Source organism: Rhineura floridana, chromosome 3 (assembly GCF_030035675.1).
Source record: "Rhineura floridana isolate rRhiFlo1 chromosome 3, rRhiFlo1.hap2, whole genome shotgun sequence".
Lineage (NCBI taxonomy): Eukaryota > Metazoa > Chordata > Lepidosauria > Squamata > Rhineuridae > Rhineura > Rhineura floridana.
The window spans coordinates 130826817-130846012 of NC_084482.1; the positions used below are offsets into that span (position 1 = coordinate 130826817).

The 19196-nt window shown below is 43.6% G+C and overlaps 1 protein-coding gene across 1 annotated transcript in view; it reads left to right on the forward strand.

Annotated features, from left to right (window-relative positions):
• The window catches only part of GRM2 (glutamate metabotropic receptor 2), a 102284-nt gene that overhangs the window by 69984 nt on the left and 13104 nt on the right, over nt 1–19196 (forward strand). The window contains exons 3-4 of the mRNA XM_061617915.1: nt 9117–9954; nt 12951–14017. Of these exons, the coding sequence (XP_061473899.1) occupies nt 9117–9954; nt 12951–14017 (1905 nt within the window). The remainder of the gene's footprint in view (nt 1–9116; nt 9955–12950; nt 14018–19196) is intronic.

Below are 19196 nucleotides of genomic sequence, written 5' to 3' on the forward strand. Positions count from 1 at the left end.
TCAAAGCACAAGAGTTCCCCCAAAGAATCCTGGGAACTATAGTTTGTTAAGGGTGCTAGGAATTACAGCTCTGTGAGGAGTAAACTACAGTTCCTGGGGGGGGATGTGCTTTGAATGTGCTGTAAACGTATGGTGTATAGACAGCCATAGAGGAAGCTGAGTCTTGAGAAATTTTGTGATAAGTAGCATGAGTCTTTCTCTCTAACATGGGCAGGTAATTGTTGAGTAAGAGAGCCAGATAGACATATATAAAAAAAGAGCTGAAGGGGCCGTAGCTCAGTGGTGGAGCATCTGCCTTGTATGCAGAAGGTCCCAGGTTCAATGCCCGTCATCTCTAGGTAGGGCTGGAGGAGACTCCTGTCTGAAATCCTGGAAAATTGCTGCCAGTCAGTGGAGACAATACTAAGCTGGATGGACCAAGGGTCTGATTTGGTATAAGCAGCTTCCTGCGATCCTGTGAAAACAAGGGAGCCAAAACCTGCAATCCATGCATACCTACAGTATCTGAGAATCAGTCATGCTGAACTCACTGTGATTTAGTTCTGAATATATGTGCATACCATCAACTGTTTACCCTATAGTAACATAAGAAGCTGCCTTATATGGAGTCAGCCTTTTGGTCTATTGTCTACTCTGACTAGGAGAGGCAACCAAGATCTCAGGCAAGAGTCCTTCCTATCAGTACCTGGAGAGACTGGGAATTCAGCCTGTGCCTTTTGCATCCAAAGCTTGTGCCTTTCCACTGAGCTACAGCCCCCCCCCATCTAAATGCTTGGGTGACGTATATATGGCTTATATTGTGCATAGACCTGTTCTATGCAGAGAATATATCAGATCAGTTGCCCCTAGAGGATTTTTCTCCACTAGCATATGACTCCTTCAACCTATATATCCTTGGCCACTGTTCTTCAATTTTGGGTCCCTAGATGTGATCAAACTACAACTCCCATCAACCCCAGCCAGCTTAGCCAATGGCCAAGGATGATGGGAGTTGTAGTCCAACAACATCTGGGGACCCAAGGTTGAAGAACAGCATCCTAGGCTGCATATATACCACACATTTAGAGTACATCGAAATCACCCTCCAAAAAAGAATCTTGGGAAATGTAGTTTGTTAAGAGTGCTGAGAATTCTGGGGGGGGGGTGCTTTCAATGTGCTTTCCATATATAGTGTGTGTACACGGCTTTAGTTGCTCATAGTAGCGTGTTTACCCAACAAGAGCCTTCTGTAAATCGGAGACAGTCAACCTTTCAGCTAAGAGTATTGGAAGGATCTCAGACATAACAAAGAAGGTACAGAGGCTTATCCTGAAAATCTGACAAACTATCTTGTTGTTTTAAAGCTCTCCCAGAAGTCTTGCAGGATCAGGCTCCTGGCTGTTTCTGTGACTGTAGCAGTGTACAGCTCGGCTCTACACAGTGAGTGCTTCATGCTATGCCATGTCAGAGCTTGGAAAAGTTACTTTTTTCGAACTACAACTCCCATCAGCCCCAGCCAGCATGACCACTGGATTGGGCTGATGGGAGTTGTAGTTCAAAAAAGTAACTTTTCCAAGCTCTATTTTAAGAGAGCCGGCAGCCGCTCCCGTCCCTCAGCATTGAGCGCAGTAGAGCAGAAGGACATTGCCCAGCATTCCTGTGAGGCAGGGGTTTATTTTGGGATGGCTTCCGAAGAATAAAAGCACACCTTTAATCTGTAAAATATAGCTTCATAACGACTTGGAGAATGGCTTCAGACCATGAGGGAAATAATGACAGTGAAAACAATGATCAAGAGTAAACTGTTTTGCCCATTGGTCATGAATACTCTGGAGAGACTCAGACCTCGTCATAACAGCTTGTTTTCAGCAACCTTTACCACATTAGAGCTAACAGCTTTGGATTTCTTTGTGCCAAGTTGTCAGAGAAACATGACGGGATAAATATCCTCAGGGTTTGGGAGTTCAACAGGTGAAGATTTCTATGTCATTGCATCTCCATGCATAACCTGTATTAGATTTCTGCCTGCCACATCCCTCAAAGACCCAGGAGTTTTGCAAGAAAATGTGTATTTGTTCAGAACCATCTTGGACAATTTAAACTGAAAGACAGAAAAAAATAATTGAACTAAGTAAAGAGATGTGTTTTAGATTTGGTACAGTTTCTTATTTTGGAATATATAATTCTGTGTCATGTGCATAATCCTGGGTATTAATTAATAATAAAAAATCTACTGCTTTACATTTCCAGGAAGATTATTCCCAGGATTGCCAATTTTATAGGCCCCTGTGTATTTAACAGCAGCTTTATCAACAGATGTTACTATAACAGATGATAATGTTTATCTCCATGGCTCAAAAAGCTTCATCTGCTGATTCCTTCAGATCTCTGCAGTTGTATGCAGAGGAGCAGACCATATACCTTTTTTCTGAGTCAGTTGGCAATTCTAGTCATTCCTTTCTGTTTAGACCCCTTAGATATGCTCATAACTTTGTATCCACCTGTCAAAATCGCTTGTGGGGTTGGAGGACCTAAGCATCTGGCCCACCGGCTGGAAAAGCCTCCTCACCCTGTTTTAAAGGTGAACTGAGGTTGCTATACTCCAGGCATCAGGTATAGGTTTGCCATCTTTTGAAATAAACAGTTCCAGTCCTTGAGAAACAGTTGGGGTGTATGGTTAGCATTAGCATGTGGACTGGCACTAGGGATGGAGGAGAAATTTGTCTTGGTTTCCATTTTACCTTGTGTGCAGAGCAAAATACAGTTATCCTTCAACATCCACATGTATTCAAGATTAAACTGCAGAAAAATGATGTATTTTAAGAGTATTTGATGTAATTATTTCATATTAATATGATAGATACGTACTCCTGAAGAATAACTGCATATGAACATGGGGGAGGCAGGCTGCCCCCACGCTCTCCATAAGTTATACTACTGCCATAGTAAAAATTCAAAATGATTTTAGAGTTGGCATTCCAAGATGGTTGTCCTTGAACAAGCTCTGTATTAAGAGGCAGATTTCTATTAATGTTCATCCTGTTGCAAAGTATGGTCTTTGAGCAATATCCTGCAAATGTGATGGACGTTTGTATCAATTAAGTGTGCAGATAGCTAGGGAGATAGCAAATAGGAATAGGATGCTTTATGCATACATTTATTATTACTGCATGTGCCCCTGTGTGTGACAATCAATGCCAAGACTCTTCCGCTTGCCAGGAAAAAGGATTTTACAAATTGAGACTAGATGCTGACAATCTAGAGAGGCTTGTTATTTTGCTGTCTCCAATTATGAAGAGTCTGCAACTTGAAAATAATGGGTGAAGTGGCTCATTGAATATTACACATAACAGATTCTGCTTTATTTTTCCAGTAGCTTGGTGTGATTTTGCCTAGTTACATATAAAGGCTAACTATGCAGTTGAAGGGTCAGTCATATGTAGATCAGAACATATGGTGGGTACCATGTATCAGATTTATATAAAAATAAGAACATAAGAACATAAGAAGAGCCTGCTGGATCAGGCCAGTGGCCCATCTAGTCCAGCATCCTGTTCTCACAGTGGCCAACCAGGTGCCTGGGGGAAGCCCGCAAGCAGGACCCGAGCGCAAGAACACTCTCCCCTCCTGAGGCTTCCGGCAACTGGTTTTCAGAAGCATGCTGCCTCTGACTAGGGTGGCAGAGCACAGCCATCATGGCTAGTAGCCATTGATAGCCCTGTCCTCCATGAATTTGTCTAATCTTCTTTTAAAGCCATCCAAGCTAGTGGCCATTACTGCATCTTGTGGGAGCAAATTCCATAGTTTAACTGTGTGCTGAGTAAAGAAGTACTTCCTTTTGTCTGTCCTGAATCTTCCAACATTCAGCTTCTTTGAATGTCCACGAGTTCTAGTATTATGAGAGAGGGAGAAAAACTTTTCTCTATCCACTTTCTCAATGCCATGCATAATTTTATACACTTCTACCATGTCTCCTCTGACCCGTCTTTTCTCTAAACTAAAAAGCCCCAAATGCTGCAACCTTTCCTCATAAGGGAGTCGCTCCATCCCCTTGATCATTCTGGTTGCCCTCTTCTGAAACTTTTCCAACTCTATAATATCCTTTTTGAGATGAGGCGACCAGAACTGTACACAGTATTCCAAATGCGGCCGCACCATAGATTTATACAACGGCATTATGATATCGGCTGTTTTATTTTCAATACCTTTCCTAATTATTGCTAGCATGGAATTTGCCTTTTTCACAGCTGCCGCACACTGGGTCGACATTTTCATCATGCTGTCCTCTACAACCCCGAGGTCTCTCTCCTGGTCGGTCACCGCCAGTTCAGACCCCATGAGCGTATATGTGAAATTCAGATTTTTTGCTCCAATATGCATAATTTTACACTTGTTTATATTGAATTGCATTTGCCATTTTTCCGCCCATTCACTCAGTTTGGAGAGGTCTTTTTGGAGCTCTTCGCAATCCCTTTTTGTTTTAACAACCCTGAACAATTTAGTGTCGTCAGGAAACTTGGCCACTTCACTGCTCACTCCTAATTCTAGGTCATTAATGAACAAGTTGAAAAGTACAGGTCCCAATACCGATCCTTCAGGGACTCCACTTTCTACAGCCCTCCATTGGGAGAACTGTCCGTTTATTCCTACTCTCTGCTTTCTGCTTCTTAACCAATAACTTATCCACAAGAGGACCTCTCCTCTTATTCCGTGACTGCTAAGCTTCCTCAGAAGTCTTTGGTGAGGTACCTTGTCAAACGCTTTTTGAAAGTCTAAGTACACTGTGTCCACTGGATCACCTCTCTCTATATGCTTGTTGACACTCTCAAAGAATTCTAATAGGTTATTGAGACAGGACTTTCCCTTGCAGAAGCCATGCTGGCTCTGCTTCACCAGGGCTTGTTCTTCTATGTGCTTAGTTAATCTAGCTTTAATAATACTTTCTACCAGTTTTCCAGGGACAGAAGTTAAGCTAACTGGCCGGTAATTTCCGGGATCACCCCTGGATCCCGTTTTGAAGATTGGCGTTACATTTGCCACTTTCCAGTCCACAGGCATGGAGGAGGACCCGAGGGACAAGTTACATATTTTAGTTAGCAGATCAGCAATTTCACATCTGAGTTCTTTGAGAACTCTCGGGTGGATGACATCCAGGCCTGGTGATTTGTCAGTTTTTATATTGTCCATTAAGCCTAGAACTTCCTCTCTCGTTACCACTATTTGTCTCAGTTCCTCAGAATCCCTTCCTGCAAATGTTAGTTCAGGTTCAGGGATCTGCCCTATATCTTCCACTGTGAAGACAGAGGCAAAGAACTCATTTAGCTTCTCTGCAATCTCCTTATCGTTCTTTAGTACGCCTTTGACTCCCTTATCATCCAAGGGTCCAATCGCCTCCCTAGATGGTCTCCTGCTTTGAATGTATTTATAGAATTTGTTGTTGTTGGTTTTTATGTTCTTAGCAATGTGCTCCTCAAATTCTTTTTTAGCATCCCTTATTGTCTTCTTGCATTTCTTTTGCCAGAGTTTGTGTTCTTTTTTATTTTCTTCATTCGGACAAGACTTCCATTTTCTGAAGGAAGACTTTTTGCCTGTAAGAGCTTCCTTGACTTTGCTCGTTAACCATGCTGGCATCTTCTTGGCCCTGGCGGTACCTTTTCTGATCTGCGGTATGCACTCCAGTTGAGCTTCTAATATAGTGTTTTTAAACAACTTCCAAGCATTTTTGAGTGATGTGACCCTCTGGACTTTGTTTTTCAGCTTTCTTTTTACCAATGCCCTCATTTTTGTGAAGTTTCCTCTTTTGAAGTCAAATGTGACCGTGTTGGATTTTCTTGGCAATTGGCCATTTACATGTATGTTTAATTTAATAGCACTGTGGTCACTGCTCCCAATCGGTTCAACAACACTTATATCTCGCACCAGGTCCCGGTCCCCACTGAGGATTAAGTCCAGGGTTGCTGTCCCTCTGGTCGGTTCCATGACCAACTGGTCTAGGGAATAGTCATTTAGAATATCTAGAAATTTTGCTTCTTTGTCATGACTGGAACACATATGCGGCCAGTCTATGTCCGGGTAGTTGAAGTCACCCATTACTACCACATTTCCTAGTTTGGATGCTTCCTCAATTTCATATCTCATCTCAAGGTCTCCCTGAGCATTTTGATCAGGGGGACGATAGATCGTTCCCAGTATTAAATTCCTCCTGGGGCATGGTATCACCACCCACAACGATTCTGTGGAGGAGTCTGCCTCTTTTGGGGTTTCGAGCTTGCTGGATTCAATGCCTTCTTTCACGTATAGAGCGACTCCGCCACCAATACGTCCTTCCCTGTCCTTCCGATATAGTTTATATCCAGGGATAACCGTATCCCACTGGTTTTCTCCATTCCACCAGGTCTCCGTTATGCTCACTATATCAATGCTCTCCTCTAAGACCAAACACTCCAGTTCTCCCATCTTGGTTCGGAGGCTCCTAGCATTAGCGTACAGGTACTTGTAAGCAGTGTCTCTCTTCAAGTGTCTTTGGCACTTGTGGTTTGGCCTGTGGTAATTCTGCCCTTCTGAATTTATATCCTGTGCCCCTGCTCTCACAATGCCTACTTCTAGGCCTACCCCTTTTAAAATTTCATCATTTCTTTGGTCTTTATCCCAGGGGGGAGGTTTATTACGAACCGGACCTTCCTCATCTCCTGTCGGGTTTCCCCCCTCAGTCAGTTTAAAAGCTGCTCTGCCACCTTTTTAATTTTAAGTGCCAGCAGTCTGGTTCCATTCTGGTTCAAGTGGAGCCCGTCCCTTTTGTACAGGCCCGGCTTGTCCCAAAATGTTCCCCAGTGCCTAACAAATCCAAACCCTTCCACCCGACACCATTGTCTCATCCATGCATTGAGACTGCAAAACTGTGCCTGTCTGGCAGGACCTGCGCGTGGAACTGGTAGCATTTCAGAGAAAGCCACCTTGGAGGTCCTGGCTTTCAGCATCCTACCTAGCAACCTAAATTTTGCTCCAGGACCTCACGGCTCCATTTCCCCATGTTGTTGGTGCCAACGTGCACCATGACCACTGACTCCTCCCCAGCACTGTCTACCAAACTATCTAAACAACGGGCGATATCCGCAACCTTTGCACCAGGCAGGCAAATCACCTTGCGGTCTGCACGCCCATCACACACCCCACTGTCTATGTTCCTAATGATCAAATCACCCACTACAAGGATCCCTCCATCCCCTGGAGATATATCCTCGGCACAAGAGGATAGCTGCTCATCCCCCAAGGAATGGGTCCCTTCTAAGGGATTGTTTCCCTCTTCCTCGGCTGGATGCTCTCCTTCCCTGAGACCATCGTTCTCCATGATAGCAGAAGAGCTATCATCGTTGGAGTGGGACACAGCTATAACGTCCCTGAAGGCCTCCTCCACACACCTCTCTGCCTCTCTCAGCTTTTCCAGGTCAGCCACTTTGGCCTCAAGGAAATGTAGTCGTTCCCGGAGAGCCAGGAGCACATTGCACCAAGAGCACACCCACGACTTCTGTCCAACAGGCAGATAGTCGTACATGCTGCAGGCGGTGCAAAACACTGGAAAGCCCCCACACCCCTGCTGGCTTCTTACCTGCATAGTTTTGTTTAAGGTTTGTTTAAGATGCTACTTGAGTCACCATCATTTTATCTTGCCATATTTTTTAAAGTGCAATCCATCTCCCATTGAGGTCAGTAGCACATACCAGTTGATTTGATTTAGATTAAACCCCAGGATTTTAGTTGTTGCAGCTGCAGAGAAAATATGTCCAAAATGCCATCCAAAAATATGAGTTCACATCTGTCTGTACGGAGCTGCAAGAAGCTTATAATAATAGTCTCCATTAAATGCCCTATTTATCTCAGTGAAGAGCTAATTTCAATGGTCCAGGAAGATAATTTAGGCCATTTCTGCACCACAGGATATCCTGCTTGTATTTTGTGCAGCTCAGATTTAAGGTGCCTACAGAACATGTGTCTGTGTCATGTGCTCTTTGTGTGTTCCAACATCAAACATAAATTTCTACAATTTTCACAGCTTATGATACAGTTCAAATGCATAGTACAGAAATTTTCATATGATACATTTGAAATGCACAGTACAGAAATTTTAGTAAAGCATTGATGTGTCATCAACAATTAGCTCAAGCAAGGCCAATTAATATCAGCATTGTTAACCTAATGCTTTATAAGAAATAGGTTATAAAATTAAGAATATGGTTTCAACAGCAAATACCTCAGATATGTTTTAAATATTAGATAACCAGAACCTCCCTCTACTTGAGCAAAAACATCATAGAGTGGCGTATAATTTGGTTTCCTCTGAATCTGAACTGTAATGTGTAAAGAACAATTTTCTAGTCCCCATGATCACACAGATGAGCTTGAAAGTCTGTATGTATGCAGTGCCTGCTAAAGGCTCAGATGCCAACTCAGGCAATGCTATCAGGGTCTTCATGCCTTGCAGATCTTGCTTTTCCTTCCTCATCTTATTAAACCAGACATATTTACAGATTATGATCAAGTGAACATAAAACCAAGCCATGGGTTGCACTAACTACAGTTTAGAATTCAAACTATTGTTTGAGAATGGTATAGAAGGCAAACCATGCTTTCATTTTCTATCCTTTCTGCACTCAGCTTCTTATGTGCATGTTGTTCACTCCCTTCACAGCAACCTCTGAAAGCAGAGTGATGGTCATAGCTATACCATGTCAAGCCAGATATCATGCCAAACCACTAGGAGCAGAAATTATGGTTTGCAAACCCACGTCAAAGAGTTATTTCTGTTTGTTGGTTGATTGCAAACCATTGTTTTGTCAGTTCAGACACCATGGCCAAATTTCCTTAACCATAGTGTGATATCTAAACTGAACCTTAAGGGTAGAATTGCTCAAATTAGGATCTAGAGAGCATAACATTTCTGAATGAGACATAGCCACCTCCTCTTTCAAGTCAACAGGAGAGTCTTCTGGGGCATTGGATTTAAATTCTAGCATTTTCTTCTATGAATAGGCAGAATAGTCTCAGTCTCCACTGCTGTTGTATGGCGATGCCGTTTCTCCCATTGTCATTTTCCTGTTGCTCATCAAGTTGCTTTCCTTCCCTCCTCCTTTTCTCTTCAGGTGGCGAACCTACTGCGACTGTTCCAGATTCCCCAGATCAGCTATGCCTCCACCAGCGCCAAGCTCAGCGATAAGTCTCGCTATGATTACTTCGCTCGCACTGTCCCGCCAGACTTCTACCAGGCTAAGGCTATGTCTGAGATCCTACGTTTCTTCAACTGGACCTACGTCTCCACAGTGGCCTCAGAAGGTGACTATGGAGAAACAGGCATCGAAGCTTTTGAGCAGCAAGCCCGGGCTCGCAACATCTGCATTGCCACCTCTGAGAAAGTGGGACGTTCCATGAACAAGAAGACTTTTGACGGGGTGATCAAGGCACTACTGCAGAAGCCCAGTGCGAGGGTTGTAGTGCTGTTCACCCGAAGTGAAGATGCTCGGGAGCTTTTGGCAGCTGCACAGAGGATCAATGTGTCCTTCACATGGGTGGCCAGTGATGGCTGGGGTGCCCTTGAGAGCGTAGTGGCTGGCAGTCAGTCAGTAGCTGACGGAGCTATCACAATTGAATTGGCGTCCTACCCAATACAGGAATTTGGGGTATACTTCCGAAACCTTGACCCCTACAACAACAGCCGAAACCCATGGTTCCGGGAGTTCTGGGAACACAAGTTCCAGTGCAGCTTCCACAACCAGAACTGTAGCCGCTTCTCCCTGAAGACAGGCAAGTTTGAACAGGAATCCAAGATCATGTTTGTAGTCAATGCAGTCTACGCAATGGCTCATGCCCTTCACAACATGTACCAAGCGCTGTGTCCCAATGCTACCAAGCTCTGTGATTCCATGAAGCCTGTGAATGGCAAGAGGTTCTACAAAGATTTCATGCTGAATGTGACATTTGATGGTAAGCTAAGGCCATGGTTTGGGGTAAGGATAACAAAGACTTGGGCTGTGGTGGAGAAGAAGGGTGGGAGGGGCAGGATTTGGGCTGCAGCCTCAGAATGAGATCTCAGGGTTAGTTCTCTTACATGGGGGCAATGTGTGCTTTTCTGTACAGGCACATGCCACATGAAGCTTTCCTGTTTCATTGAAGAGAAAACAGTTGAATTCCTTCTGGTGACATCTCAGGATTATTCCCACCCCCAGTCAGTTCTTCTACTATTTTAGAGTTGATTTTACAAATAGAGTAAACTGTAGTTCTGCTAGGCCAAGTGTGCCTGGAGATTTGATTTAACTATAATTTGCCTTTCCATATGTTCCTTTTTCGTATCAGGACAAAAAACGGGCAGATCAACCCCCATTCAAAATGGTGTAGGAATTCATTTTATTTTATTTTTGTGATCAGGCTACACAACCCCACATATGTACACATCTAATTCACATCTATTCTTGTTTCTGCATGTAATATTCTAGCCAATGAGGGCAATGGCTCTGGGATGACTAACAAGCACCATGCTTTTATTTTAAAATGTTTATAAAATTAAATGTTACAAACATGTAATACAATTATATAGCTTTAGACGTAATGAACTAGATGTCATTATTATGTTCTGGCTGTTCTGCAATATGCCATGTGGAACAGCATCTCACCATCAGCATCTCACAGAGGGGCATTGTCCTCTCTCAATAAGCCAAAATTCCAAGTTCCAAGTCCATAATTACAAGCATATTGCAGGGGGAAGGTCTGAGCCTGGGTTATGCCAGACTTGCAACGTTGCCCAGTATTATCACTGGTTTTGCTGTTGCAGGTGAGTTAGAGTAGTGTAGGACAGCAACACTCCGGTGTAATTTATGTATTTATTTATTTATTTATTTATTTTAAAATATTTCTAGCCCGCTCTATTTTAACCAGAAACTCAGAGCGGCGGACAGCAGCAATAGAATAAAAACTATACAATACACCCAATACATACAATCAACAAGTTAAAAAACATACAAAAAATTTATGCTACTATCGTAATTTGTTAAAATTCCTATTCTGCATTTAGTTTAAACGCCGTCCGGAAAAGGAGTGTCTTAACCTGGCGGCGGAATGCCAAAAGCGAAGGGGCCAACCGTACCTCTACTGGTAAAGCATTCCAGAGTCTGGGAGCGATGACAGAGAACGCCCTATCTCTAGTTCTTGATAAATGCGCTTGTGAGGCTGAAGGAATCACAAGAAGCATATCCTCAGAGGACCTCAATGCACGGGAGGGTTCATAACAAGACAACTGGTCGGACAAATAGGCAGGGCCCAAGCCGTGTAGGGCTTTAAAGGTTAACACCAGCACTTTGAATTGAGTCCGGAAACACAGCGGCAGCCAGTGGAGTTGCTGTAACAGGGGGGTAGTATGTGTTCGAAGGCCGGCCCCGGTCAGCATTCTCACTGCTGCTCGTTGAACCAGTTTAAGTTTCCGAACTGTCTTCAATGGCAGCCCCACGTAGAGTGCGTTGCAGTAATCAAGCCGGGATGTAACTAGGGCATGCGTTACCCTCGTCAGATCGGACGTCTCTAGAATTCAATGCTGTTGTCCAACCTCCTGGTAGGTTGGAGGGTTTTTTTAGTGGGGGAGGGAAGGCATGGGGGCAGGGCTGAAAAGTTTACTATAGCAACAGTGCAATTGATTAAGAGGGCTAGGGGTGGGGAAGTGAAAGGAGCAGGGAGTTCAGATGCAGGTAGAAAGACAGGCATCGAGTTTATCCACTGAAAAACAGCAGAGCACTAGATCTGGTATAAAAGTTTTTCAGAGGGCAGATCTGCCCAGCTCAGTGGACCAGGTGCCCAGACCTTGCCACTGTTCAATCACCAGGCCTACCAAAAATGGCACACATGTTCTCTGACACTAATCATGATATTCTTTGCCCTTCCCTAGAAAAATACTGGCTATGGGCCTGCTTGCAACCCCAATCTGCTGTTGAGTGGAATGAAGACTTAGTCCAAGTTCCCTTTCCCCATCTCCACCATCCTGACTAACAAGTGTTCACTGTGGTGAGAAGCCTCAGTATCAAGGCTTTTATAGCACAACCTGCTAGGGAGGGGAAGGAATTGGGGGAAAGGTTCTCACAATATTCCAGTTTCACTGGATTTGATGTCCCTCAGGTGACTGGTCCTTTTGTGCTTGTATTTTTCCCCCTCTTCTAAACAGCAGCCCTGAAGAGCCCTAATCCAAATTGAAACTGCAGTGTGGATGAAGGGGGGCTTTAACCACTTGGTCCTGCTGAAGTGCCAGTCTGGATCAAGGCCCTTGAGGCTGCTATACAATAAAGGAAAAACAAGCATGCAAAGCCAGTTATGTGCATAACGTCACGTCTAGTTTGGCCCTTAGAGCTACTCCACCCTTTACGTGGCAATCATGTTTGCTGAGGATACACAAGTGCAGTGGGGATGACAGACACACGTCTTTGAACATCTCTGTACAAATGTCTGGGATTAATTAAGATCCTGTGTTGAAACAACAAAAATGAAAAGAAAAACAACTAACCAGAAAACGTGAGCACATTCAGCATGCTAAAACCAGTGATTATGACACTTGCAATTGAAACTGTAAGGTCAAAAAGACAAAACATCCCATCAGGCTTTGGTTCTTTTTTAAAATGTTGATTTGAATAGCAGTTTTGAATTTTGTGATTAAAAATAACCAAATAATATGTTTTTAAAAATGGCATTCTAACAAAACAGCATTTTCTGCCCAAATGTGTTTTTTTTTCTTAGTGAAACATTTTTCCGCTCAGTGCTACTAGACAAAGGCAGATTCATTTCAAAGTATGATAACCTTTTGTAAATAATTCTCTGTAGATCTGCCCTGGAAAGGATAGTGACAGGTACGTGCAGAGCCAGATCCAATTAAATATGGACATCTGATCTTGTAATCATTTAGTTTTTCTATAATTTAAATTAGACTTTGCTATTTCACTTCATAGCTCCATTTCGACCATCATTAGACACCAAAAGCACAGTTCGATTTGACCACTGCGGGGATGGAATTGGCCGTTACAATATCTTCAACTACCACAGAGCCAATGGGAGGTATCGCTATCAGAAGGTGGGCTATTGGGCAGAAGGGCTCATCCTAAACACAAGCCTCATTCCATGGGTGAAGACCTCAATTCCTGTTTCCCAGTGCAGTGATCCCTGCAAGAAGAATGAAATGAAGAGCATGCAACCAGGAGACATGTGCTGCTGGATATGCATTCCGTGCCAACCTTATGAATATCTGCTGGATGAATTCACTTGCCGGGATTGTGGTCCTGGCTATTGGCCCAACGAGATACTGAATGAATGCTATGAGCTACCCCAAGAGTATATCCGCTGGAAGGATGTGTGGGCTATCGGACCAGTCACTATTTCTTGCCTTGGCTTCATCTCCACTCTGTTTGTTTTTGGAGTCTTTGCTAAGAATAATGACACTCCCATTGTGAAGGCCTCTGGCCGTGAACTGTGTTACATCCTGCTCACTGGGGTCTTGATGTGCTACAGCATGACGTTCATCTTCATTGCTAAGCCCTCCACTGTGGTCTGTACCTTGCGGCGACTGGGGCTGGGCACTTCCTTTGCTGTCTGCTACTCTGCCCTCTTGACCAAGACAAACCGTATTGCTCGGATCTTCAGTGGGGTAAAGGAGGGTGTGCAGCGCCCACGATTCATCAGCCCCACCTCACAAGTGGTCATCTGCATGGCTCTGATTTCTTGTCAGCTAATTATTGTTGTCATCTGGCTCATGGTGGAGACTCCTGGCACCAGAAAGGAAACAGAGTCTGACAAAAGGTACATTGTCACCCTCAAGTGCAACAACCGAGACTCGAGTATGCTCATTTCACTCACCTACAATGTCCTCTTGATAGTCCTGTGTACAGTCTATGCCTTCAAGACCAGGAAATGTCCCGAAAACTTCAATGAGGCCAAGTTCATTGGATTCACCATGTATACCACATGCATCATTTGGCTGGCCTTCCTGCCCATCTTCTATGTCACCTCCAGTGATTACCGGGTAAGTCATCTGTTGTTGTGAGAGAGGCCTAAACGTAGCCTGTGGCAGACAACACTGGATAACTTATCTTTATTCTGTTGTGTGAGGGAGAAAAAAGGGAAGGGCTAAATTCACTAGAAGAGCAGCATCTCAATGCTTCAGGCTGTTGTATTCTGTAGAGATGTGAGGGCCTCGGGAAAAAACTGTAGGAAAATATAATAGGTCTCCCCTCCTTTTTTTTCCAATTGGGGAAAAGCCCTTGGGGCAAAGCAAAACTATATATTTCCCCAGTTTTTCTGGTTTTCCTTTCTTTGCTCAGAGCTTGTCCAGAGCTGCTGGAATCTCTGGACAGCTGCCTTGTGTAGTGAACACTACTGAACAGTGGCTGGTAGCTTCTTAGTGAAGTACCCTCAGGTCCTGGACTGACTCCATCCACTAATACTGGCCATTAGATCCTCCTGGAGAGGAAATGGAATAATACAGCTTCCAGTTGCTTGAGCAACTGGTGGGTTCCTGTATTCTCAGTTGTTCTTTGGTCTTGATGTACTCTTCAGTCCTGGTTTCTCATACAGCTTCTGCCTCACCTTGGTGTGCTGCCTGCCAGCCAGCCCTGTCATAGATTCATGAAGTGTAGCTATTGTGAATCTGTGAAGTTTAAGGTCAGCTTTAAGTCCTGCTTTGGAAATTAAGAAGTGTCTATTGAGGCTTGCAGTAGGGAATGAAAGAAATATATAAAAAAAATAGGCAGACAGAAAAATAATGTAGGCAAGTGCTCAGTTCCTCAGCTCTGGTATCACTTAGCTCCAGCAACAATTATTTCTTTGTGATCAACAGCTGCACCCTACTATCCCTGATCATTCCAAATAAAAGCCATAACCCTATGCACAGCTGTCTGAGAGTTAAGTCCCATTGACCGCAGTGTGGTTTACATCCCAGTAAATGTGCATACAGTGGTCTGCATGTTCTTTAAAGAGTCTCATGCTATTCTATAGCCCAGGGACTACCAATCTTTTTGGGCCACTAGGCACATATAGAATTTTGAAAAAGAGCTGTGGGCACCAGTCACAAAAAGGACTGCTGGGGGGGGGGGCATGACATAACACAAAATCACTGCTATGGGGCATATCATAGCACAAAATAGCTGCTCTGGGGTGTGGCATAACACAAAATGTCACATCTAAAAGAGCAGAAAAAGAGACAGGACTAGAAAATGGTGTGGGCATGCATCTTCCAACCCATCATCTGGTCCATCAATGGGGGAAAGGCATATACATCAGCCACAGCTGCACTCACTCTCAGAGAGAAGCTCTTTGCACCTCCCCTCTGTTCAGAATAGATGGGAATGTGGGTGTCCAGTCATGGAATCCAATGAATGGGGGGGGGTAATGTAGGAGCGGCTGAGCTATTGCAAACAGGAACTGAGCAGTAAGAGCAAACAGGATCTTGTGCATTGTGGATTTTTGAGGGAGTATTTACTGAGACATTTTCTATGTGCCATAAGAGGTACTGGATGGCACATTGGTGCCCACGGGTGCCATGTTGATGATCCCTGTAGCCCAATGAACTATTTATGTGTTTTGCTTCATGCAGGAAATTCTGTTCATGGCTGCTGACCTAATATGCTGATCACTACTATTCCAAAACTAGGTTCTCCCCATTCATTTTGGTCTGTAAATGCTATTCCATTTGCCCTTTTAAGTTCTCACACTATTAGGCAATTTCTACTGCACCTCAAATCTTAGCTGAAGTTACCTTTTCAACAAAATATTGCTAGAAGCTTTGGCTTATCTACTAGTCATTCCAGTCCTGGAACCATAACCCACTTCAGCCATATATAGTCCAGTTGCTCTTTTCTCATTTTCTTTGCTCAGTTAGGATTTATGAAGCATCCAGGCAATGCACCTGTCAAATTGTTGCAGTCCAGTATTTCTCTGTTGTCTTCCTGTTGTTGTTTTTTCCAGGCTGGATTTGTTGCATTTTAAAAATATATATCTAGTTGAAGTACCAGCCTGTCCATTGTGGGCATGCAATGCACTAGAGGTTTTTCAGGGGTCCTGTGCCATTGTTCAAACACTTCATGTTTACAGGTATAGCTCATTTTGTTGATGTCCCAGTTGAAGTATTAATAAAGAGTTGCCTGTAAATTGTTCCTTGAATAGCATTTCTTAATTGCTCCATGTCAGTTGGTGCCCCTATCAGTGAGGGGCGGTGGAAAAGTACTATTTTGCTGATAGGAAAAAAAGAAAAAATTATGAAAAATCAATATAACCTCTTACCCCTCCCCTTGCAGGAACAGGAACTGATACTGGGACATTTTAGAGATTTAATCAAGGATCACTTAACAGGCTAGTTGCTACTAATCCCATAGCTGAGATCAACAGGAAGAAATAAAACACGCAGAACCCCCTGAAGCAGCTTTTTGTAGGGCACAGGAATCAGTGAAAATTATTTCCCTTGTTTCATTCAGTATGCAAGTCCCATAGGCAGAGTTTCACCTATAGCTAGTCAGAATCCAAAACAGAAGCACAAACTTGAGGGACAATTTCTTGATCCTGTACAAAACTGAGCAACTCTTTGATTTGTTATGTTATAGATGGAGGATCTGGAAAGGACCGTGGAGAATCAGTTCACATCATTAGTCTTTTATGAGGGGAAGTTACCTTATTCAGTGATCTGGATGTGCTGAGTTGGTCTTCTGAATATTCTATTCCATGACCTGATCCCAACTCATCATATCCTGAAAAATATCTGAAAATTAGATCAGCAAAGATGGAAGGAAATTGCGATCTGAACATATGTTGAAGAATTTCCAGGGATTTGTCAAATGCATTAGAGTGCATTAGAGGTGATTCGTATCTAAAAGAATCAATTTTTTGTAAGCATATTACCATTGTAATGAAGATATGGCAACTCAGCTATGTTGGGAGCTGTGGGCCCACTTTTTTTCTAGCTGTGCAGCAGTTTAGACAAAACTCACAGATTTTGTCAAAAATAGCAAAGCCTCAGAATCATAGGAGAATGTGCTTTGCTAGCAATGAACATAAATGATTATCTGTAACTGAGTACTTAGAAGCTAGGAAATAAATACTTTCTGGACCTTCTAGTAACCTTCAAGCATTTCTAGATCTCACTTCATACTGCATAACTCTCTGGGCCTTACTGCTGCCATGCCTTTGGTGTTTCTTTCATTAGAGAAACAGCAACCCCCAGTGGCCATCAGAGAGTTATGCTGGCATTACAGGTTTGTATCCCCCCCCCCCAATATCTGTGCGTTCTGAAGCAGAAAATAGTTGTTAATACTGCAAGAATGTGTAGTAATGATAACATAATTCTAATTTTTGTTCTTCTGGATGTGAAAGCTAAGGAATCTCTTAACTGATTTTGGGGGACATTCCCTTGTATGAAGAGAGCCAGTGTGGTGTAGTGGTTAAGGTGTTGGACTACGACTTGGGAGACTGGGGTTCGAATCCCCACACAGCCATGAAGCTCACTGGGTGACCTTGGGCCAGTCACTGCCTCTCAGCCTCAGAGAAAGGCAATGGTAATACAGCTTACCATGAAAACCCTATTCATAGGGTTGCCATAAGTCGGAATCGACTTGAAGGCAGTCCATTTCATTTTCCCTTATATTAAATAGGGTTTGTGACATTTGAACTACTTGTTGGACTTGGAGCTAGGTTGCACTTACTTAAAATGCTTCCTTGCAGCTCCCCCCAGCTGGTTTCATGCTGGAGCAATATAACTGGAAAAGATGAAGTAGCTGAAAAATAGCGCAGGAGATTGTTGTGACACTCCTTTGGAGTATGCCACCAGGATGGATCTTGCTAGTCTGTTTGGCTTGGGAGTATTGAGCACACTGAATTAATGTGCCCAACATTCATATAAGCCTCCATCTGGAAGCTCCCTCAAAGGTGTTGGTAGTTTAACCCAGGGATGGGCAGGCAGACTTCTAGTTTCTAGAGCCTCAAGGTTCACTAACTGAGTCACCAACCAAATAGACTCAAGGTGTTAGAAACAGACCTATAATTAAGGAAACAGGGTGCTCTGAACACATGGCTTATGCTGCAATCCAATACATGTCTACTCAGAAGAAAGCTCCATCAGGTTCAATGGGACTTACTCCCAGGTAAGTGTGTATTGGATTGCAGCCCTAGACAATGAATTGGTTTTCAGTGTCAGAATGGAGCTCACAGTCCTTTCACATAAAAAATCCATCTAGGTCCCCAGCTTTCTTTATTTCAGTAGGCTAACTTAGAGGGGGGAAAGGCCTTTCCGTTGTTGTTAAACAATTGGGAGCCAGAAACCCTTGCAGATCTGCAAATCACCCAGAGATCCATCAGTAGGTCCCATGTGCCCACCCCCTGGTTTAACCCATCCTATGGCAACATCCCCATTTAGGCAGGGTTCAGTCTGCTCTAAAGATGGGTCCCTGATATATGGATAGACACTAAGATCTGGAACTGGTAGCAGACACCTCTCCCATAAAGCCTTCGGTTAAATGCACTTGGCATTTTTTGGATGATCAGAGTGTCTTTGGGGAGCTTGTTAATACGGTGTTGTGAGAAACTTTGGAAAGATGGCTGTGAGAAACGTGGCCCAAGAAGAGCCTTATTAGTCCTTTCTGATTTCTGTAAAGTCTATGTGTGTGCTATTTGGGGTTCCTGAATAGCAAAGCTCTGTTGAAGGTGCCTGGAAGCAGGGACCTTACCCGCATGAAATGTGGGAACTTGTTTTTAATTTGATTTGACTAATGCAAAAATCCTGCTATGCAGTTACCTTCTGAAGTGCTGAGTGACAGGGTCTTCTGTGCCCTCAGCTCCCAGAATTACTTTAGAAATCCATACAAAATAAACTACAAAAGCTGTTATAAAACATTGTGTGTCCCCCTCTCCCTAACTCTTTGTTAGAGCTCAGTCTAGGACCCAAGCATGCTCAGGGCTGGTGCAAGACATTTTGCTGCCTGAGGAAGAGCAGCAAATGCCCTTTACCCCATAAAAGTCAATGTGCAGAGTACCCAAGGCTGGTTATTTGGCACTGAGGCAGTAAATCCCAGAAGTCCTTTGTCTTCCTCCATGTAAGAATACAGCAATAAATTAAATAAGTAACAATCTGCTGTGCTTTCATGACACCCAAAATCATCTGCCTGAGACTGACCCAGTAACAGCCTGGATGTGTTTTCTGGGACTGCTATAGGCTGCTG